This window comes from Equus przewalskii, chromosome 10 (assembly GCF_037783145.1).
Source record: "Equus przewalskii isolate Varuska chromosome 10, EquPr2, whole genome shotgun sequence".
Classification (NCBI taxonomy): domain Eukaryota; kingdom Metazoa; phylum Chordata; class Mammalia; order Perissodactyla; family Equidae; genus Equus; species Equus przewalskii.
The window spans coordinates 47,754,190-47,774,728 of record NC_091840.1 but is presented as its reverse complement, the minus strand read 5'-3'; the positions used below and the strand labels follow the sequence as shown (position 1 = coordinate 47,774,728).

Genomic DNA, 20,539 nt, shown 5'->3' with positions numbered 1-20,539 from the left:
GGTAAGCCTCAGTTTACTCATCTGTAAAATGGGGATAAGAAGCTGCACCTAGAAGATGGTATACACAATGTACCTAAGGACCTGGCACAGCGTAACCCTGTATGAACAGGAGTTCCCGCCCCGCCCCACCACCACAGGGACCCCCACTTACATAGGAGAACGGGAAGGTGATTGGGGCCAGGACCAGAGCCAGGTAGAGGCAGGGGGCTGCGGCGAGCAGGCTGGAGGCACAGATGAGGGGCTCAGCCCGTGGGTTGACTCTCTTGTAACTCCTCGAAACCTCTGCTCCCAGGACGACCCCAACGATGCCCGTCACAACAGTCAGTGCCCCAAAAATCAGGCTGATGGGAAAGAGCAGAGAGGAGCTGGTCAGCCGGGTGGGGTCAGGATGGGGATCCAGCCACCCACCCCTGGTGCGTGATCTCCTACCTACAGGGAATGCGGCCGTGGGCCCCTTCCCCTCCCTCCTAACCAGTGCTCCTGGGTCCTCGGGACTCTGACCAAGGACCGTGTGCCCCTCCTGCCCTCCCCCATCCCCTTCCCCGTCTCATCCTGGGGAGGCCACCGGCCATGTGGGTGATCTGCCCAGCACCCCAGCACCCCAGTTCCCAACCTGCCTCCTCTCCAGCAACCTTCTCCAACCTCTCACCACCCAAAACCGTCCCACTCAGAAATCTTAACTCTATGGTCCCACTCGCTCCAACCACCTCACCTTCTAGCCACCAATCCTAATGGGAATGGAGGCAAGTGACATTAACTTACCGAGCTCCTAGGATCCCCCCAGGCTTCATCTGGCATTGCACACACCCTCCCTCCTCGAATCCCATCCTCCCACTCTCTGTCTTTGGACACTTCTCAGGCAGCCCCTCCTAACTCACTCCCTCCCCCACCTGCTCCTAGACCCACTTCAGCTGCACTCGGCCCCGCTTACAGCTCCATCCTGTGGAAACCTGTCCCTCCAGGAAAACCTCCATAGAGGTCTCCAGAGGGTACTTTCTAAAATACAGACTTGGCCGTGCCCCTGTCCACCCCCTGCCTAAAATTCTCCACTGGCTTTCAAACACCCACCAGATTTGGTGCCAAGTCATTGCGGTGTACACGGCCCTTCATGATCTGACACGGGCTGACCTCAACCCCCAGCTCCATCCTCCTCTGACCCCAGACTGGTTGTTGTCCTCACTTCATACTTTTATTTCTCTATCTGGACACCCTTCACTAGTTTTTCCACCTACTGAACTCCTACTCATCCTTCAAGACCCATCACAAATATCCCCTCTTTGGAGATGTCTTCCCCTGTCCCTTTGCCGATTCCTCTACTCCTTTCTGTTCCTATAGCACCTTCTGTGTCTCTATCATCAAGGTCAATCACTAGCCTGTGAATTCCTGGAGGACAGAGACCAGGTTTGGTTGACTTTCCTGACTCAGTGCTAGGAGCATAGAGCCTGGAACACAAGAGATTTATGTGGAGCAAATGAGCTCATTGATCCATCCCAGAATTCCCAGGTAGACGGAAGAAGATGGCAAGGTTGAGAAAGATTAAGGCCAAGATTCCCCAGCTGGTAAGTGACAGAGCCAGGATTTGAATATACATCTTCACTCTCCTGGTCCATCCGGCTCTCCCAGGCCTCCTTCTAAAGGAGCTCAAAGGGATGCTGCGACCGACTAGCATGAACTCTGGGGAGCACGGATGCAACCAGGCCCTCTCCAGCCCCTCAGTGGCTCCCTGCCATCTGCGGGGACGACACAAATAGTGGGAATTCTCTAAACTCACCCTATGCCTTGTGGCTTCCTCACCTTGGCCCGCTCTCTTCCCTTGGCCTGTAGCACTGCTGCCCCCACCCCCTCTTCTCCACCTGGCCAGGATCCCCTCCCAAACCCAAACATTTCTGGAAGTGTAGGATGGCCAGGTGCCCTGCTATTACCTCCATGGCTCCCACCAAGATGGAAGAAGATGACAGATGCAAGACTATGGTTACTGACAAATTGAGTGTCATAAGAGCCCACCTTTCCTCGAAATAACTTCTCTGAAACGTCCATCCCACAGGCTGAGGACTAACAAGTTTGTTCCCCTGCCCCATCCTCTTGCTTTATAGGGGAGAGTGTAGAGCCCAGAGAGGGCAGGGACCTGCCTGGGGTCACACAGCCCCTCACTGGCAGATCCAGGGCCTTCTGGCCCTCTGCCCACCAGACAAAGCATGTGTGTCCTTAGGCAGCTTAAAGGTGCTCCCAGCCTTCCAAGCTGTGCAAGACTCCAGCTCAGCCCAGTCAAGTGACCCTGAATCCTGGATGAATGCTATCCGCCTCCCAGTCCTGGGCTAAGCTGGCCTTGGCAGGTTCTCAAAACCTTGGGGGGACTTAGGGTTGATTATTCAGACTGGCAGTGTAGACAGGGCCCCCACCGGCTCCTGAGCAGGAGGTGTGGCCAGAAGATACCCGGCCATCAAGTCCTGTCACCCCCACGGGCCTTCCCACAGTCAGACTCTCAGAGCTAAGAGGGTCCTTAAAAGCCTGCTAGTTCAAGCAATCAGTCAAGACAGAGAAATTGGGGCCGGCCCCGTAGCCGAGTGGTTAAATTCGAGCGCTCAGCTTTGGCGGCCCAGGGTTTCACCGTTTTGGATCCTGGGTGCAGACATGAGACCGCTCATTAGGCCACGCTGAGGCAGCATCCCACATGCCACAACTAGAAGGACCCACAACTAGAATATACAACTATGTACTGCGGGGGGTGGGGGTGGGGCGGGGGGGCGGGGTTTGGGGAGAAAAAAAAAGACAAATTAAAGGGATCCAAATTGGAAAGGAAGAAGTAAAACTGTCACTATTTGTGGGTGACACGATTCTATATATAGAAAATCCAAAAGAATCCACCAAAAAACTGTTAGAAACAATCAATTAATACAGTAAAGTTGTAGGGTACAAAATCAACATAGAAAAAATCAGTTGCATTTCTATACACTAACAACGAAGTAGCAGAAGGAGAACTCAAGAATACAATTCCATTTACAATTGCAACAAAAAGAATAAAATACCTAGGAATAAATCTAACCAAGTAGTGAAAGACCTGTACACCGAAAACTATAAAACATTGTTGAAAGAAATCAAAGAAGACACAAGGCAATGGAAAGATATTCCCTGCTCTTGGATTAGCAGAATTAACATCGTTAAAATGCCTACATTACCTAAAGCAATCTACAGATTCGATGCAATGTCTATCAAAGTTCCAATGACGTTTTTCACGGAAATGTAACAAAGAATCCTAAAATGTATACAAAACAGCAAAAGACCCTGAATAGCCAAAGGAATTCTGAGGAAAAAGAACAAAGCTGGAGGTATCACACTCCCTGATTTCAAAACATACTACAAAGCTATAGTAACCAAAACAGCATGGTACTGGCACAAAGACAGACACACAGATCAATGCAACAGAATCGAGAACCCAGAAATAAACCCACACATCTATGGACAGCTAATTTTCAACAAGAGAACCAAGAATATACAATGGAGAAAGGAGAGTCTCTCCAATAAATGGTGTTGGGAAAACTGGACAGCCACATGCAAAAGAATGAAGGTAGACCATTATCTTACACCATGCAGAAAAATCAACTCAAAATGGATTAAAGACTTGAATGTTAAGACCTGAAACCATGTAACTTCTAGAAAACATAGGCGGTACGCTTTTTGACATGGGTCTTAATTTCTTTTTGGATATATTTTCTCAGACAAGGGAAACAAAAGAAAAAAATAAACAAACGGGACTACATCAAACTAAAAAGCTTCCGCCCAGTAATGGAAACCATCAACAAAACAAAAAGGCAATCTACCAGTTGGGAGAAGATATTTGCAAATTGTATATCTGATAAGGTATTAATATCTAAAATAAATAAAGAACTCATACAATTCAACAACAAAAAAAACACAAACTACTTGATTAAAAAATAAAAAAGGATGGGGCTGGCCCTGTGGCCGAGTGGTTAAGTTCGTGCGCTCCGGTGCAGGCGGCCCAGTGTTTTGTTGGTTTGAATCCTGGGCGCGGCCATGGCACTGCTCATCAAACCACGCTGAGGCAGCATCCCACATGCCACAACTAGAAGGACCCACAACGAAGAATATACAGCTATGTACTGGGGGGCTTTGGGGAGAAAAAGGAAAAAAAATAAAATCTTTAAAAATAAAATAAAATAAAATAAAAAAGGATCCGAATAGACATCTTTCCAAAGAAGATACACAGATGGCCAACAGGCACACGAAAAGATGTTCAGCATCACTAATTATTAGGAAAATACAAGTCAAAACCACAATGACGTATCACCTCACGCCCGTTAGAATGGCTATTATTAAAAAGACAAGAAATAACAAGTGTTGGAGAGGATGTGGAGAAAAAGGAACCCTGGTACTCTGCTGGTGGGAATGCAGACTGGTGCTGCTGCCACTATAGAAAACAGTACGGAAATTTGTCAAAAAATTGAAAATAGATCTACCATGTGATCCAGCTATTCCACTTCTAAGTGTTTATCCAAAGAACATGAAAATGCTAATTCGAAAGATAAATGCACCCCTTGTATTCACTGCAGCATTATTCGTAATAGTCAAGACTTGGAAGCAACCTAAGTGCCCATCATTGGATTAAGAAGATGTGGTATGTGTGTACAATGGAATACTACTCAGCCACAAAAAAAAAGATGAAATCTTGTCATTTGCAACAACATGGATGGACCTTGAGCGTATTAGTTACAGAAAACAAGTAAGAAAAAGACAAACACGTCTGATCTCACTTATACGTGGAAGACAAAGAAACACACAGATAAGGAGAACAGATTAGTGGTTACCAGAGGGGAAGGGGGGTGGGAGGAGGGTGAAAGGGGTGAAGGGGGACACTTGTACGGTGACAGATGGCAACTAGACTTCTGGTGGTGAACACAATGTAGTCTATACAGAAGTCAAAATATGATGATGTCCATCTGAAATTTATACAATGTTATAAACCAATGTTACCTCAATTAAAAAAAAAAAAAGCCTGCAAGTTTTACACTGATCCTCTGCACAAGGGGCCCTGGCAAGCAGCTGTCCAACTCCTTCTTACATGCCCCCAAGGGTAGGAAGCTCACTACTCCCCCTCAGGCAGCCAGTCCCATTTGGGCCAGCTCCGAGAGTTGGAAGTTCTCCCTCTGGCGGAGCTGGAATCCTGCGTCCTGCTCCTTCCCATCCCTGCCCCGCCCTCACCTTGGGGCTTATCCTAAGCAAGGAGAGTGTATTAATAGCTGAGGTCTGTGCAGAACCCCAACACTGGGACCTTCTACCCGCTCTGCAGTAGGCTCAAATAGCCCCCCAAGATGTCTACGCCCCACTCTCTAGAACCTGTGTCACCTCACAGGGGAAATAGACCCTGTGGGTGTGATTAAATTGGGGTTCTTGAGATGGGGAGATTATTCTCCATTGTTCACATGGGCCGTGAACGCAGTCACTAGTGTCCCTATAAGAGGGAGGCAGAGGGAGAGGTGAGGCAGAGGAGAAGGCAGTGGGACCGTGGATGTAGAGGCTGGAGTGTGCAGCCACAAGCCAAGGAATGCCAGCAGCCAGCAGAAGCTGGAAGAGGCTGGCAGAGGCTCCCCTGGAGCCTCAAGGCGGGTGTGGTCCTGCTGGACTTGAGTTTGCCCCAGTGAAACCATTCTGGACTTCAGGCCTCCAGAACTATGAGAAAATTAATTTCCATTATTTTAACCTACGGGGTGTGTGATCATTTGTTACACAAATTGAGTTAGAGGAAGAGTCTGAAGCTAAGAAAAGGGGAAGTGACTTGCCCAGGAGGACACAGCCACTTAAGGCCTGACGTGGACTTAAGTCCTGTTTCTTTTCCCATTTTTTCAAGCTGCTGTGGGACTTTTAGGACTCAGTCTTGCCTCCCAAGAGATAAGAATCTAGCTGTAGAGCCGAGACAGACATCACAATCTCATTCGATGCATTCATTCCTGCATTCACTGGATGCTTTCCCTGAGTGCCGTGTGCCAGAAAGCCTGTGCCAGAAAGCCACTCCCAGCTCAGTGGGGAGATGTTCACGTCAATTCACAGGCACAGGCCGTCCCCAGGGGCAACAGGACATGCGGCTCAGGAGCACCAGCTTTGGAGTCAGAGGGGTTTGAATCCTGGCTCTGCTACTTGTTAGCTGTGTGACCTTGAACAAGTCACTTAACCACTCTGATCTTTCATCTTCCTCATTTGTTATACAGGAATAATAGAGTTTATTATTACAAAACCTCAGAGAGTTTATCATGAAAATGCTTAGCAGAAGGCCTGAACTAAAGTTAAAGCTTAAGAAGTAACAACGAGAAAAAGGAAGGGAGCTATGGGTGGATGGCATAGCTTGGGCAAAGGCATAGATCAGTGAGAGGGCGTGGGATATTCTGGAAATTACATGAAGCTCTCTCTGGGCATCAGGGATTGAGGGGGAGGCAAGAGGGGAGGCTGGGGAGAAGGAGGCAGCCAGTGGAGAGTTGGTGTCACTGAAGTCTCAGGGAACACGGGGCTCCGGTGAAGAGCAGGGGCCCCAGGAACTCGAGGAGCCCAGGGGGCAGCATCGGCGAGGAGCAGGGGACCACAGGAGACCGAAGAGCATCCAGCAGAGAGGAGGAAACCAGGATGGAGGGTTTCGAGGAGGAGGAGAAAGCAGGTAAGAGAGCATGAGGATGTGCCCTCTCGATCGATCGATCAGGAGGTCATGGAGACTGGGGTCAAAGGTGGTGCAGACAGGGGCACAGCAGGGGGAGCAGGGCGGGGAGGGGGGCATGCCCTGAGGCCAGAGTGCCTCCTTGTGTGTGGCTCTGTTCTCCACCGTACCCAACCCCCAGCAGTTTCCCCAGGATGCTCAGGGCCCCCAACGAGACAGAGAATGAGTGAATACAGGTGTGAAATCCCCCAGCCTCAATTTGTCCTCTGTAAAATGGGCTGACCTCACAGAAGACACCATGGGTCCCTCCGAAGGAAGGCTGCCTAAGACTCCCATCGTCCCACGGGCTCCACAGAAGCCTCACCCCTCTCTAGTGCCTCTGGACCCCACAGCAGCCCCAAGAGTGGGAAGACGGGGACTGGGGCCCAGAGAAGACAAGGGAAATGCCTGCGGCCGCCCAGAACAACAGCAGGTCGACCAGAGCCAGAACAAGGCCTCCTGCCTGACAACCGGGGCCCAAGCCTGGTGTCATCACAGAGCACTGTGTGCCCAGAGACACAGAGTCTGGGGGCTCGGAACATGCTGAGGACTTCCCCACCAAGACCCTCCACCGACCCAGGACGGGTGTCCAGGGCTCCCAGAGGCCTCTCACCTGTCCTGGCTGCTGCACGGCTCCTGGAGGCAGGGCGGCTGCAGCCCATGCACCACACGGGCCTCGAACAGAAACTTGGGAACCCAGAAGCCCAGAGCTCCAGTCACAAAGGCCATGGCTGTCACGCCAAGGGTTGACCACACAAAACTCCAGCTGCAAGAGAAAGCGCCCTGGCTGAGGCGGAGAGAGGGCTGGGGCTGCGGGGCCTGTCTGCTCCTATCTCTCCCTGCCCCGTCCTGGGCACTCCGGTCACTGGGCGCTCAGGCAGGCCCCAGGCTCCAGACCCTCCCGACATTCTCTGAGAACCTGCACGTCCCACCTCCACACCTTTGCTCATGCTGTGCCTTCCTCCCCACTCCCTGCAGAACCAACTCTTGCCCTCCTGAAAGGTCCAAACGCAACATCACTGCTCCTAGGAAGCTGTGCCTGCTGCCCCCACCTTCCTCCGAGTGCCCTCCACGGTCTCATGGCTCCAGGATAGAGTGGGGTCCTGTCTGTGCCCCACATTTCAGTAAATCATGAGACCTGGGCGTGCAGTTGACTCCCGTCTGCCTCCCCAACCAGGCCCGGGAGAGAGCGCAGATACCCTCCCACGGGACTTGGAGAAGGGAGTGATTAATTCCCGGCATAGTCCCCACGACCCTGAGAAGCCGGCAAGGCTGGAGAATTATGTCCATTGAATAAATGAGGGAAGTGAGGCTCCAAGTCTCAGGTCACTCAGGGATAAGGCAGGGCAGAGCCAAGATGCCTCCTTCCCTCGCTACCTCCCTCCCTCCCTCCCGGCCCATATTCCATCACATGGCCAGGCAGAGGGGGCCTCCAAGGGAGGGAGGGCATCTCCATTGGTGAGTGGGAGCTCAGGAGAGGAAGAGGGGTGTGAAGGTTTGGACCCTCAGGGAGGTCTCCCTGGAGGTAGAGAAAGGGAGGTCAGTGATGCCGGGGCAAACAGAGGGGTTTCCGGTGGTATACAGGGAGGAGCAGAGACACTCACTTTCTGCCCAGGTATCTGACGTCCTCACACCAGCTGCTCCTCTGGCCCCCCATGGCCATAGCCCCCTGCTTCTCAGCAGCTCCCCGGGGCGGGTCTGGAACCAGAACGATGAGCAGGATCAAGGCCACGGCTTCCAGGCAGGGCATGACCTGGGGACATGAGGGCCCAGGAAACTCAGGGCCACACACTCCTGCGCCCCCGGAGATCCCGGGGGGGTGACTGAACTCTGCGGCGCAGGCTCTTGGGATGCTCTGCTCCCTGGGGTGGGTGGCGGGGGGGCGGGGGCACGGCTCATTTCCTGGGTGTTGGTTATCCACAAAGCTTGACCTACAACTGTTTCTCACCCCCTCACCCCTGAGAGTACACGGGGCATGGGGTCCCCTGGGGGCTGGATTTAATACCTATCTGTCCAGCACAGACTCCACTCTCTTGGGATCAACGAGCCCGACATGGTTGAGCACTGGAGACCCAACTATCCAGCACGTGCTGCCTCCATAACTGTCCTTTCTCCCAGCCCAGGCGTCCTCCTGCCCCATCAGCCCTGCCCTGGCATCTTTCCACCCCTTGTCTCATTAATCCTCAAGATTCCAGAAGGTAGCATTTACTTCCCTCACTTTACAGACAGGCCAAGTGAGGATCCAAAGAAGGAGGTGACTTGCGTGAGGTCACACAGCCAGCAAACTGAGCAGCCGAGATTTGAAGCCGGGGCCACGGCTTCCATCGTCCACGTTGCACATTAAGCCCCGAATGTCTGAAGCTGCCGACCTCTGACCACTCCCATCCCCACATGGTGCTGGGTACTGTGCCAAGTGGCTAAGGCCACTCGAGGCTGGAAAGTCCCTGCTGGCCCAGGGGGAAAGCAGAGAGAAGAAAGGAAGCCAGACTCACTCGGAGGGCCCAATGCCAGTTCCCTGTCAGCTCCGTGACCGCCGACCCCAGCACATAGCCCAGGCCACTGCAACAGAGGAGCAGGGGACGTGGGCAGTGAGGGGAGGGAGGCAGGCCCAAGGCCAGCCTGAGCCAGGGTGCCCCCACCCCAGGGAGCTGGCCCTCTGAAGCCCGTAGCACTTTCACTGGGAAAAGTGAGCCACGTGAGGCCCAGATGTCCACTGACCTTGGTCAAGTCACTGGTGACCTCTGGCTCCTGGCCCATCCTCGGCACCACTGTCCACTGTCTCCCTATCCGAGGACCCCAGCCCCCTTCCCTACGCTCAGCCCTGCCTGAGTCAGGCGATTCCAGGAAACGTGCGTCAGAGCTCAGAGGCCTGACTGCAAATCCCACTGTGTCCTACCCCGTGCTGGCGCGCGGCCGGCCCCGACACACTTCCCTGCCTCACCTCCCAGAGCCGGCCCTCCCTGAGTGGGCCGCGCTGCCACGCTGCTCTTTCTCACCCTCCCCGGAGTCCACTAACACGCAGGGAGCATCTTTATCATCTCTAATCCTCACATAGCCTGTCAGTGGGTGTTGTTGCCCCCATTTACAAATGAGGAAACCGAGGCACAGAGAGGCAAAGTGACACGGTAAGGAAGGGGTAGAGTTGGGAGTCAGACCCCAGTCCTCCTGGTCTGACGTCTCCTAACCCCAGCCCACCTTCTGTTCTGACTCCTTTGGGCCTCAGTTTACCATCCAGGGAAGTGGATCCAGGGTGATACCAACCTTCCAACAGGGATAAAGATGTAGAAGATGGCCAGCACCCGGGTCCGCTGGTCCCTCACGAAGAGGTCGCCCAGGATGGTGGGCGCAATGGTGGAGTAACTGGCTGTGCCAGTGCCCACGACTCCCCGGGACAGGAAGAAGAGCCAGGAATACTGGGCAAGCAGGCACAAGACCATGGTGAGTTCCAGAAATCACTCAGGGAGCAAGGGACCTGAGGACTTGTCAGAGGGGCCAAGGGCACCTGGGGACACATGCCCCCACGGGAGGAAGAGGGCATCCGGGCTACAAACACCTCATATCCAACCATCCCAGATTCCCCAAACCACACGGGTGCCCCCTGATGGCGCCTGCAGCCTCTGCCTGTCCCCATGCCCAAGGAGCCCTCTCCCTGGGCATCGCCTTTGCAAACCAGGCCGGGTCCCCCAGACAGTAGCTGTTAGCCCCACCCCCACCCCAGGACAGCTGGGCAGAAATGAAGCCACGGGCAGCAGCGGGAGGTGTAAGAGAGGAAGGTTCCCGTTAAGAAAGTCTAAGGAGCTCCGCTCTCAGCCCTGGAAGGCAACCCCTGAGCCAGCCTGGAGACTGGAACGGAGCAGAAGCAGCTGCACCCAGCTCTGATGGGACTGGATCAGGGAGGAAGCAGGTGGGGGAAGGTCCCCTGGGCCCTGTGCAGGGGTGAGGGCACTTACCCGGGGGGAGACAAAGGAGCCGGAGAGGCCTGCTCCAGACCAGAGCAGGATCCCAAAGCTCAGCGTGGCTTTGCGGCTGTGTCGGTCGCCCAGGTAGCCAAACACGGGTGCAGACAGCAGCAGGCAGCTGATGAAGACTGGGGGAGACAGTGAGGGGCAGCCTGCATCCCCCCACAACGGAGGGCGGGCAGACGGCCGGCAGGCCCGCAGAAAGGGCCTGGCTCAGAAGCCACAATCTTGCACCCTGACAGTGGGTCAAGGCCAGAAGGAGGAGAAGATAAGGTGAACCCTCAGTTCCTCCCTAACGTAACCCACTGCCCAGACTCAGGGGACTGGGAAGTGGGGAGTGGGGGGCTGGGCCCAGGCTCAAATCCCATCTCTGCTCCCTGCTCACTGTGCGGCCTTAGGTTACTAACTCCACCTCTCTGAGCATCACCCCAACACTGGAGAAGTCAACAGGCCCTCCGAGGCTGTGTAAAGGTGAGACAGAAGTGAACATGGAGCCTGGCATGGGGCTGCCAGTACTCAGTGCCTGCCAGTGCCCTGTCTGTAAGAGCATCCTGCCCACTGTGAGCCTGGTGTTGGGACTGGTCTGATTTTGCTCTCACACCCCTGCTGGGGCTGGGGGTGGAGCAGGGAGGGGAGGTCTGCCCGGGCCTGCTTTGAGCAGATGAGCAGGGTTTAGAATTAGCACAGCGAATCCTAGAACCTGGAAACGCCTTGGTTTTCCTAAGTAGGTACAGCATTCCCCTGATGTTGTCAGTTGCATTTATCCCATTTTTAAAAGGAAACCCTTATAAATCGGTGACCGGATTAATGAAGACGTTTATTATTCTGTGAAGACAAAGAAACTGCCACAGATTTGCATGACGATGCCACAGGGATCAGTACCCTCACTGTTTCTGTTCACTAAATGACATCACCTCCGCCCTCCGAGGAGGGTATGTCCGCCGCCTCCCAGAGCAGGTGGCAGGGAAAGCCTGGACCCCCCCTCCACCGGGTCCCACCACCCCAGGGCCTCAGGCTCTGGAGGGCCCCGCCCAGTGCCTGAGTCGCCATTCATTGAGCACAGATGATTGACATTTCCTGAGCCTAATGAGCATCCAGATTCGTCCTGGCTCAGCTTCCAGCCCCTCCCGCTCTCCCCTGACCCGCTTTAGTATTGGGTTGAGCCATATGCAATTGCAGAAATTAGGCCAGTTTTGACCTACAAAAACAGCAATTTAATATGGTTCCATCTAATACTCCACAGAGAATGGTCTTTGGTGTCAACAGCATTTAAAATTTTAATAGCTACTGGCAAACGAGGCCTTGGAAAAGGCTGTATCAGTTTACACTTGCATAGAAGCAAGCGTTGCCAGCACCCTTGCTGACACTTGATATGATCCATCGTATGATTGTTGCTCATCTAATGGTTGAAAAACAAATGATGTCTCACTGATGTTTTAATCTGCATTGTCCTTGTTCCCAGCGAGGCTCAGCAGCCCTTCCTAGGTTCGCATCCTCTGCTCATTTTCCTGTTGGCCTCTTTGTTGTTGGGAAATAATTTCTCCCCGTCCTTTACATTTGTTTTAAGGATTTAAAATGCAAATTCTGGGACCAAACAACCTGGGCTCATATCCTGAGCCCACCACTTCCTAGCTGTGTGACCTTAGGCAAATTCCTTAACTTTTCTGTTCTCCTCTCATCAACTGTACAATGAGACAGTACTTCCCTCACAAGGTTATTGAGTAAATTAAATATAATAAAGTCTATAAAAGGCAGTGACTGGCTTTATATAAATGCCTCATAAATGTTATCCGTTATTATTACTCCTTGCGTTTAAGTTTCAGTCGCCATTATACAAGGCAGTTTAGCTCTGATGTCATCAAATTTATCACTCTTCCTCTAGGGAGGTTGTTCCGTGCCTTGTTAATGTATATCTTCTTTACACAAAGGTTATAAAAATATTTCCTCAAATCTTCTCATACTTTTATGAGATTTGGGGCAAGGGTCCTTTACAGGATACAAACACCTTAAACCTTCCCAGATGCTCTGGGAAGGAGAGCCCTGCCCCCAAGGAGAAGGCAGGCAAGCCTTCATTCCCGGCCTCTCTAAATTCAAATCATTTCTGCGACAAGGTGGGAGTGATCAAGGAGCTTGGGGTAAGAGAAGGACTCTACAGGCAGCTGCCTGGATCTGAAGCCCAGCTCTGTCGCTTACTAGCTGGGTGACCTTCAGCAAGCCCCACAGCCTCTCTGTGTCTCAGGCTCCCCGTCTGTAAAATGGGCATAAGAATTATACCTGCCTCATGGGATTGTTACGAAGATTAAGTGGCTTAATATTATAAAGCACTTCGAACCCTGCCTGGCACACGGCAAGGGCCACATCAGTGTTCATTGTAAATATTCTTACTCAGTTACATAACTCCAGCAGCCTCTCTGTCCCATGGGCGGGGGTCTGACCACTGCTTCCCTTCACCCCTACCCTGCTCTTATAGCTCAGCCAGCCCCTGTCTTCATCATTGGTTTCCTCCATTCTGCAGGATGGGTCTTGGGGCCATTGCACAGGCCCCAGAAACATGGAAAGACTCACCTGCGGTCACCAGAGACGAGCCTGGTCATCAGGCCTCCAGCCCCACTGCCCTGCCCACGCATCTTTTTGGGGTTCCTCTGCAAAGATGGCGCTCCCCTTCACCCACTCCCAAACACACGCACACACATGCTCGCTGCACACTCACACATCCACATGCACATGTTCACGTACTTTCTCTCTCTCTCACACATACGCACAAACTCCTCCCTCCACGGCCTCTCACTTATCAGGGACCTGGTAGTAATAATCGTGTTCACCGTGGCAAGGACCAGAAAAGGGACATGTTGACTCAGCTACCACTGTCTGTTTATAACCTACAAGGCTGCGAGTATCAAGGCAAGATGGCCTCACTCCGGCTACGGAAATGACCGAAGGACCAGCCCTGGCTCAGCCCCGAGACAGAAGCACCAGGAAAACACCGCTGCTCCAGAGCAGTCTCTGCTAACTCTTTCACTCGGGTGCCTCTTAAAGAAGTTTATAGAACTGGGCACCCCTTCAAGAGCTTTCAGCTGACATTTAAAACATTTTTATCGTAAGTTTAAACAGTTCCAAAGGATGTGATTTCCAGCATTATTGTGTTCTTTTAGCTATATTTTCATCCAAATCCTTGGAACTGCAGATCGAGGTCATTTCGCTTATGGGAAATGTCGCTGTAGGGTCTAATGAACAAAACCAGTCCTTATTTGCCAAATCAATCAGGCAGGTCAGAGTGGCTGTCTGTAAGAAAGATGTTAAAATGTTGGCTTCATTTTTTTTATTGAAATAAATGTGTTGACACCCATCCCTGAGACATCTCACTTCTGAATTCTAAATTGTAGATAAATAGTAGACTGTCACACACCAGCAGGACAGCTAGATAGGGCTTGGCGCCCTGCCATGGGCTTGTGGCCTGGAGGAAACATCCCCGGTGGCTTTCTGCTCACACTCCCTCTGCTTCGCTCCCAGGGTCTCCCCAGCAGAAGCTAAGCATCCCCAAGGGCTCCCTCTGGCTGGCACCCTGGAACTTTCTACACCCAGGGCAGTGCACCATAGAAAACCTCAGAATGGGAGAAAGGTGTATTTTTCTGCTTAAGAGGGTGGACAGGTGATTATTAAAGGGGAGGTGAGAAAAGAGAACAGAGGCTTGTTCTCAGGCAGATCCATTTTAGGGAAGAAATACACGGCCTTGAATATCCGTAAATGGATGCTCTCAAAACGCTGCTCATGTAGCCCTGGAAAGTTCTTATGTGTCCCCAGGGTCCCCGTCTCCAGTTTGAGAGGCTTGTTCTAAGGCGGGAGATGGCAGACTGTTAGGAGGACGGAGGGGCCTGCAGAGAGGAACCATGCATGCGCCAGTCACAGGTAGGGTGTGTGCACACGTGTGTATCCTGAGTTGTGGCAGTGTGTGCACACACGTGGGTATGTGTGTGTCACCATCCAGGCACCCACAGGGGAAGAGGTAGTGCCTCGTGACCTCAACAGCCCCCACCTTGGAACGGGACATGTGGCTGCTCTCTGCTGCTGGACTGTAGCTCTGTGGGCCCACACCTCATCTGAGCCCATGGTGGGTACGTGTCTGTGTCTGTCTATCTGTCTGTCTGTCTGTGTGTGTCCTGGAGGTCAGATTTTTCAGGTCCGTGAGAGGAAAGCACAGGCCAGGATTCCTCAGCCCCGCTGATTTGCCGGTTCCCAGCTGAGCTGAGCAGACGTGAAGGGATGAGTGACCGACTCCACAGCTGTGATCCGAAGGCGAGGCCCAGCAGCCTTTCCAGCTCCTCTCCCTCTGCTCCTCCTGTAGCCCCCGCCCTCAAACCCGAAGCGGCTGTCCAAGCACGAGGTCTCAGCCCAGGCCGTCTCATCTCCCACCTGGACTGGCCCTCATGCGCACATACCACCCGTCCTCATTGCCCTCTCCTCTGTGCCAGGGGACTTAGTGGGGCTCAGCCTGGCCCCATCTCCCAGCAGCCGGGGCTGGGCTCAGAACAGGACCTGCAGAAAGACCCCGCCCAGCACGAACCCAGGGCCCCAGCTCCAGGCCCTGACGCCCTCCTTACCCGTCTGAAGCAGACCAGCATTGCTGTCACTGATCTGAAAAAACTTCTGCACGTCCAGCAGTACTCCTGTGGACAGACAGACAGTACTCAGGAAATGGGAAGTGGCCCAGCAGGCCTTGAAAGGCAGCTGCCCCCGCGTTTGAGACAGGGCCACCGCTGACCCACACCGCAAAGGGCGTGGCACCTGGGCCAACTGCTCTCTTCCCCTCTCTCCCACACATGTGTCCAACCACACACACAAGATACAGGAGCCAAACACACGCAGAAACACACATCCCAAAGGCACAGACTCACACATTCATATACGAGCATGCACCCCAGACATAGACACATAGTCACACAGACACACAGACATGCAGCCCCACACAGGTACATACAAACAGGCACACCCAGAGGAATACCCTCACAGAGGCACAGATGTACATACACACACACGAGCCTGCACTCACAGGTGTGTAAGCCCAGTCTCACACACCCAGACACACAGACACATATACTGAGGTGTACACATAAAGACGCACCCACAGGCGTGCATGCATGTGCACATGTGCATTATAGTCAGAGTGACCGGCAGTTCCCTGTTGCTGCACAGTGCACAGCCATTCACTTAGACTATAGTGTAAATGGAAGTCCCTGGGATTGTGCAACACAGCAGCCCTGCTCATGTGCAAACTCCAGACATTCATAGGTGTACGTATACACACGAGCATGTACATGCAAAGACACGTGTGTCCGGGCCTGCACACGTGCACACACAAGCATGTTCTCCCAGAGGCATAAACACACCAACATGACAGTGCACGTGATTGCCTCACAGACAGGTCCCACTTAGGTCTGACCTTGGCCTCACCTCCCCGAGGGTGGCCGGCTCTTGCCCTGCGCCAGCTGGGTCTCCAAAACCCCTCCAAGATCTGCCTAGGCCGTGGGCCAGTGCAGTGGTGCTCAGCCCAATGCGGAGAGAGGAAGCGGGCCCCCAGACACCAGGCTCTCTTCACTGAAGTCCCCTCAGCTCCTTGACGTATTTCAGGACAAGTTAGTCAGGACGAGGCACCTGCTTACCGAGCTGGGAGGCTCTGGCCTGTCGTTATCAGGATCAACCACCACTTTCACTGAAGTATGAGATGGGCCTAAGCGGTGGAGACTGTCATTGTCCCCATCATACAGATGAGGAAACAGAGGTTCCAGCCACCCACGGTAGCACAGCTGGAATAGGAGCTGGGACTAGAATCCCGGCCAGAGGGAGCTCGCCCTCCCACCTAGGGTCACAGAAGTGGGCAGAAGCCCCCAAATGGGGCCCTGCAGAAACACCCACACGGTGAGGGTGTAGAAGCCCCACATCTACACCCCCAAGACCTGCCAGCAGGCGAAGACAGATCAAAGAATCGGAGAAGCAACGTAGGAGATTTGGGTTCAGACATTGACTTTCGGCCCGGTCGCCACAGCATCCAGGCAGGGCACCCTGCGTGTCTTTCCTTCCCTTTTAACATGGGTAATTACACGAATAAGACATATGCGTTGGAAAGAAAAACATAGTTAACGCAGATAAGCAAAGTATATAGCTCTATAAAACTTCTCTGTCATGGCACTCATCTTCCATTCCAGAAACAGGGACTTGTCCCCTTGTTTGGTCTGCTCCTGGGCTCCTCCCAGCCCTGTGGCACTCTGGGGACAGCCCGGGCCAGGTGTGGACCCAGCCTCCTTGTTACCTTCCACGTGTCACTCTGGCTTCCCAAAGAGCTGCTTCCCACAAGAAAACTGTAGTTGCCCTGAGAGTGGCTCGCCCGCCCCCAGCAGTCCCCAGCGCTCAGCGTGGTTTCACTTCTCCTGCCCCCTTCACGCTGCCAGAGGAAGTCCTGACAGGGAAGGGCCCTCAGGCAGGCAGGACTCAGGGTCTGACGGCCCAGCCAGGGGCCTCCCAGGGCTAGTGGTAGGAAAGCAGGGACCCAGCCTGAGGGGCTCAAAGAGCTCCACTCGTACCATTGCCTGCTCCCCTCTGTCTCCTGCCCCCACGGCCCCTTCATGCCCCCGACCCACACTCCAGCCCAGGCCTCCTCAGCTTTGGCCTAACCCACTGCAGGAGCCTCTGAATTGACCTCCTTGTCTCATTTGGCCTCCATCAGGGCCCCAAATCTGACTACGAGTCCCTCCACTTAAGATATTTTTCCATGGCTCCCCTTTGTCTCAGCAGAGAGTCCAAGCTTCCAGGCTAGCACCAAGAAGCCTATGATCTGGCCCCCAACACCCTTTTAGAATAACTTCCTGCATCCTTCCCTCTTGCCATCCCTGATCAGAGCGTGCACGCTCACCCCACATGCCTTGGCTCACACTGACCCCTCTCTCTGCATGCCCTGGCCTCGCCCCATTCCTGCCTTGCCAATCTTCTCAGCCTTCAAGGCCCAAACTAGATCCCCCTCCTCTGTGAATTCTGCCAGAACCCTCAGCCATTCACCCTGGGGCTGCCCCGCTGAGTCTCACCCTACTCTGTTCTGTATTAGAGGTACTTGAACAGGTGTTCTGTGTCCCTCTGAGCTCCTCAAAGATGGACACCAGATCAGGGGCTGTCTGCAACTCCAAGTTCTGTTCATTCCACAGCCACTCCCTGGGGTGCCCAGCTGGCAACTGATGAATCAATATCCTGGCCCCAGGGATGCCCAGTCGCTGCAGGTACCCCCTCTGAGCTCCCCAGGCCGGTCTGTGCCTTCCTCGCCTGGCCACATCTCTCTGCCTTGCAGGAGTCCTGTTAATGAGCTTCTCCCTCTGCCCCATGAGATAGTCATTCCTGAGTTCAGGAGCTACAAGACTGACTGCCCCTCCTCTGGGTCCCCCAGGCCCACCAGAGGGTCCTTCCCACAGTTAGTGCTCCATCAATCTCGAATGAATCCGTGATGAAGAAAGCAAAGAAGGTTGAACCTTGAATAAATGAATGAGTAAATGAGTGAGTGACAAGAAGACAGAGCAGAAGCCCAGTGTCCGCAGGAAGGAAGGCAAAATATGCAAGGTTTGCACGTAGCCTGCTGTCCCGGAAACAACCAGCAAGTTATTTCTTGCTTGGGAGCTGGGCCAGGCCACCCTGTCTTCCACAACCTTACCCCAGCATTCCACCCAGAGCCTCTAGGCCTTTGCCTGCAGGACCGGTCCTCCCTGCTGTCCTCACCCACCCACTCGCCATCATGCACCCACACCCATGTGCACACCCTTAGTTTGGGATTGCACTGCGAACTTGATAGGCCCTCCCACCTGCAGGCATGGCTGAAACCACCTCCAGGCATGAGAACAGCAGGGATGCGTTCCACAGGAAGAAAGTCTGAAGGACGGGAGGCCACAATGGGTTTGCAGTGCCGGCCGGTAGCAAGGCCGCGCACACATGCATGAGCAGGCGCTGCCCAGGAGGCCCGTCCGCTTCCTCACCTGCGATGATGAACCAGTTCATGTAGTTGAGGAGGTTGATATAGCAGAGCACCGCAGCGGCCACGATAGCTCTCCAGCGGGGCAGGCTCCAGGGGGCGGGTGTGGTTGAACGGGGGCACCGACCTGAGCCCGAGGCCCAGGCATGCCCGCCTGGCCCCGCAGACCAGTCCTGAGGCCCCTCCGGCCCGGGCTCCCGGCACTCCACAGACATGCCCCCAGCCTCGCCAGCCCGCAGCCGCTGTCCCGGGACAAGTGCCGATTGAAGGCACATCAGCTCTGCACGGAGAGCTCACTTCCTGTGGCCTCCAGCCTCTCAACCTCAAAGCAGCTGCTTTAACTGCTTGGCATCTTATCACAGGTTCCTGCCGAGCCCACCGCAGCCTTGTCGGTGAGATTTCACCATCCCCAGTCTCCAAGCCCTGCTAGAGGGGAGGAGAGCTCCTGGCACCCCCCTCCGTTGGTGACACACAGGACGGTCCCCTTGGTCTAGCTGTGGTGGCTACAGTGGCTACAATGAGGAAGAGAAGCTTAGCAGGACAGGAAACGAGATGAGTCTCCCAGAGTCCCGCTCACTGTAAGAGAGTCTGGCTGCTCACGCAAGAGGTGGGCTGTGAACGAGGGAGGGACTCGAACTCGGGTAGAATGAGGAAGCCTGGGCGTTGGCCAGGAGAGCAGCACTGGACGGGACTATAACGGAAGGCTGGCGCCCGCTCCTGTCTACCACCCTACCTGGAGAAACAGACTCAGCAGAGGTGCTGCCTGCAGGAAGACAGCCTGGGCAGAACCCATCGATGGATGCCAAATCTAGGAGGAAATTTCTGATGAGGGGCAAGACATTAGTGTGGTCCTAAGTGTCTCTTGATGGTTTGTTTATTAGCAGCAAGGAGGGGAAGAGTAACTATACAGTAGAAGAATCAAGAAACATCTTGACAGAAGGATTAAAATAACATCATTGATGAGGTACACTGGGCACTGTGTGCCCCCACGTGAGGCCCCAAGAGGCCACAATATCATCTCTGCAGGATTCTGGCCAGGAATGCACGACCCGATCTAATCATGAGAAAACACCAGACAAACCCAAATGGAGGGACATTATTTTTTTTTAATAGATTTTACCTTTTTTTTTGAGGAAGATTAGACCTGAGCTAACATCCACCGCCAATCCTCCTCTTTTTACTGAGGAAGCTTGGCCCTGAGCTAACATCCGTGCCCATCTTCCTCTATTTTATATGTGGGACGCCTGTCACAGCGTGGCTTGATAAGCAGTGCCAAGGTCCACGCCCGGGATCTGAACCGGCAAACCCTGGGCCGCCGAAGCAGAGCACCACGCAGGAACTAAACTGCAATGCCACCAAGCTAGCCCCTAGACTTTACTTTTTTTTTTTTAAAGATTTTATTTTTTCCTTTTTCTCCCCAAAGCCCCCCGATACATAGTTGTGTATTCTTCGTTGTGGGTTCTTCTAGTTGTGGCATGCGGGACGCTGCCTCAGCGTGGTCTGACGAGCAGAGCCATGTCCGCGCCCAGGATTCGAACCAACGAAACACTGGGCCGCCTGCAGCGGAGTGCGCGAACTTAACCACTCGGCCACGGGGCCAGCCCCTAGACTTTACTTTTTAGAGCAGTTTTAGGTTGACAGCAAAATTGAGGGGGAGATACAGAAAGCTCCCACATATCCCCTGGTCCCATACATGCATAGTGTCCCTATTATCAACATCCTCCACTAGAGCGGGACGTTTGTTACAATCGATGAGCCTTCATTGACATATCATTACCACCAAAGTCCATCACTTACATTAGGGATCACTCTTGGTGTTGCACATTCTGTGGGTTTGGACAAATGTATGACATGTATTCACCATTATAGCATACAGAGTAG

At 53.5% G+C, this 20,539-nt stretch overlaps 1 protein-coding gene across 3 annotated transcripts in view; it reads right to left on the bottom strand.

Annotated features, from left to right (window-relative positions):
• The window catches only part of SPNS3 (SPNS lysolipid transporter 3, sphingosine-1-phosphate (putative)), a 44,311-nt gene extending 25,111 nt beyond the window's left edge, over positions 1–19,200 (bottom strand). For 2 of the 3 annotated variants that reach the window (XR_011523179.1, XM_070560944.1), the window contains exons 1-8: positions 18,663–19,163; positions 15,255–15,320; positions 10,648–10,784; positions 9,959–10,110; positions 9,190–9,256; positions 8,302–8,450; positions 7,311–7,463; positions 152–341 (exon numbers count right to left, since the gene is read on the bottom strand). Coding sequence is in view for 2 of the 3 variants with exons in the window: in XM_070560944.1 (XP_070417045.1) it covers positions 152–341; positions 7,311–7,463; positions 8,302–8,450; positions 9,190–9,256; positions 9,959–10,110; positions 10,648–10,784; positions 15,255–15,320; positions 18,663–18,933 (1,185 nt within the window). In the remaining variant the exon portion in view is untranslated. Of the gene's footprint in view, positions 1–151; positions 342–7,310; positions 7,464–8,301; positions 8,451–9,189; positions 9,257–9,958; positions 10,111–10,647; positions 10,785–15,254; positions 15,321–18,662 lie in introns of all 3 variants that reach the window. The other variant, XM_008519350.2, reaches the window with a different exon arrangement.
• Between the last annotated feature and the right edge of the window lie 1,339 nt (positions 19,201–20,539).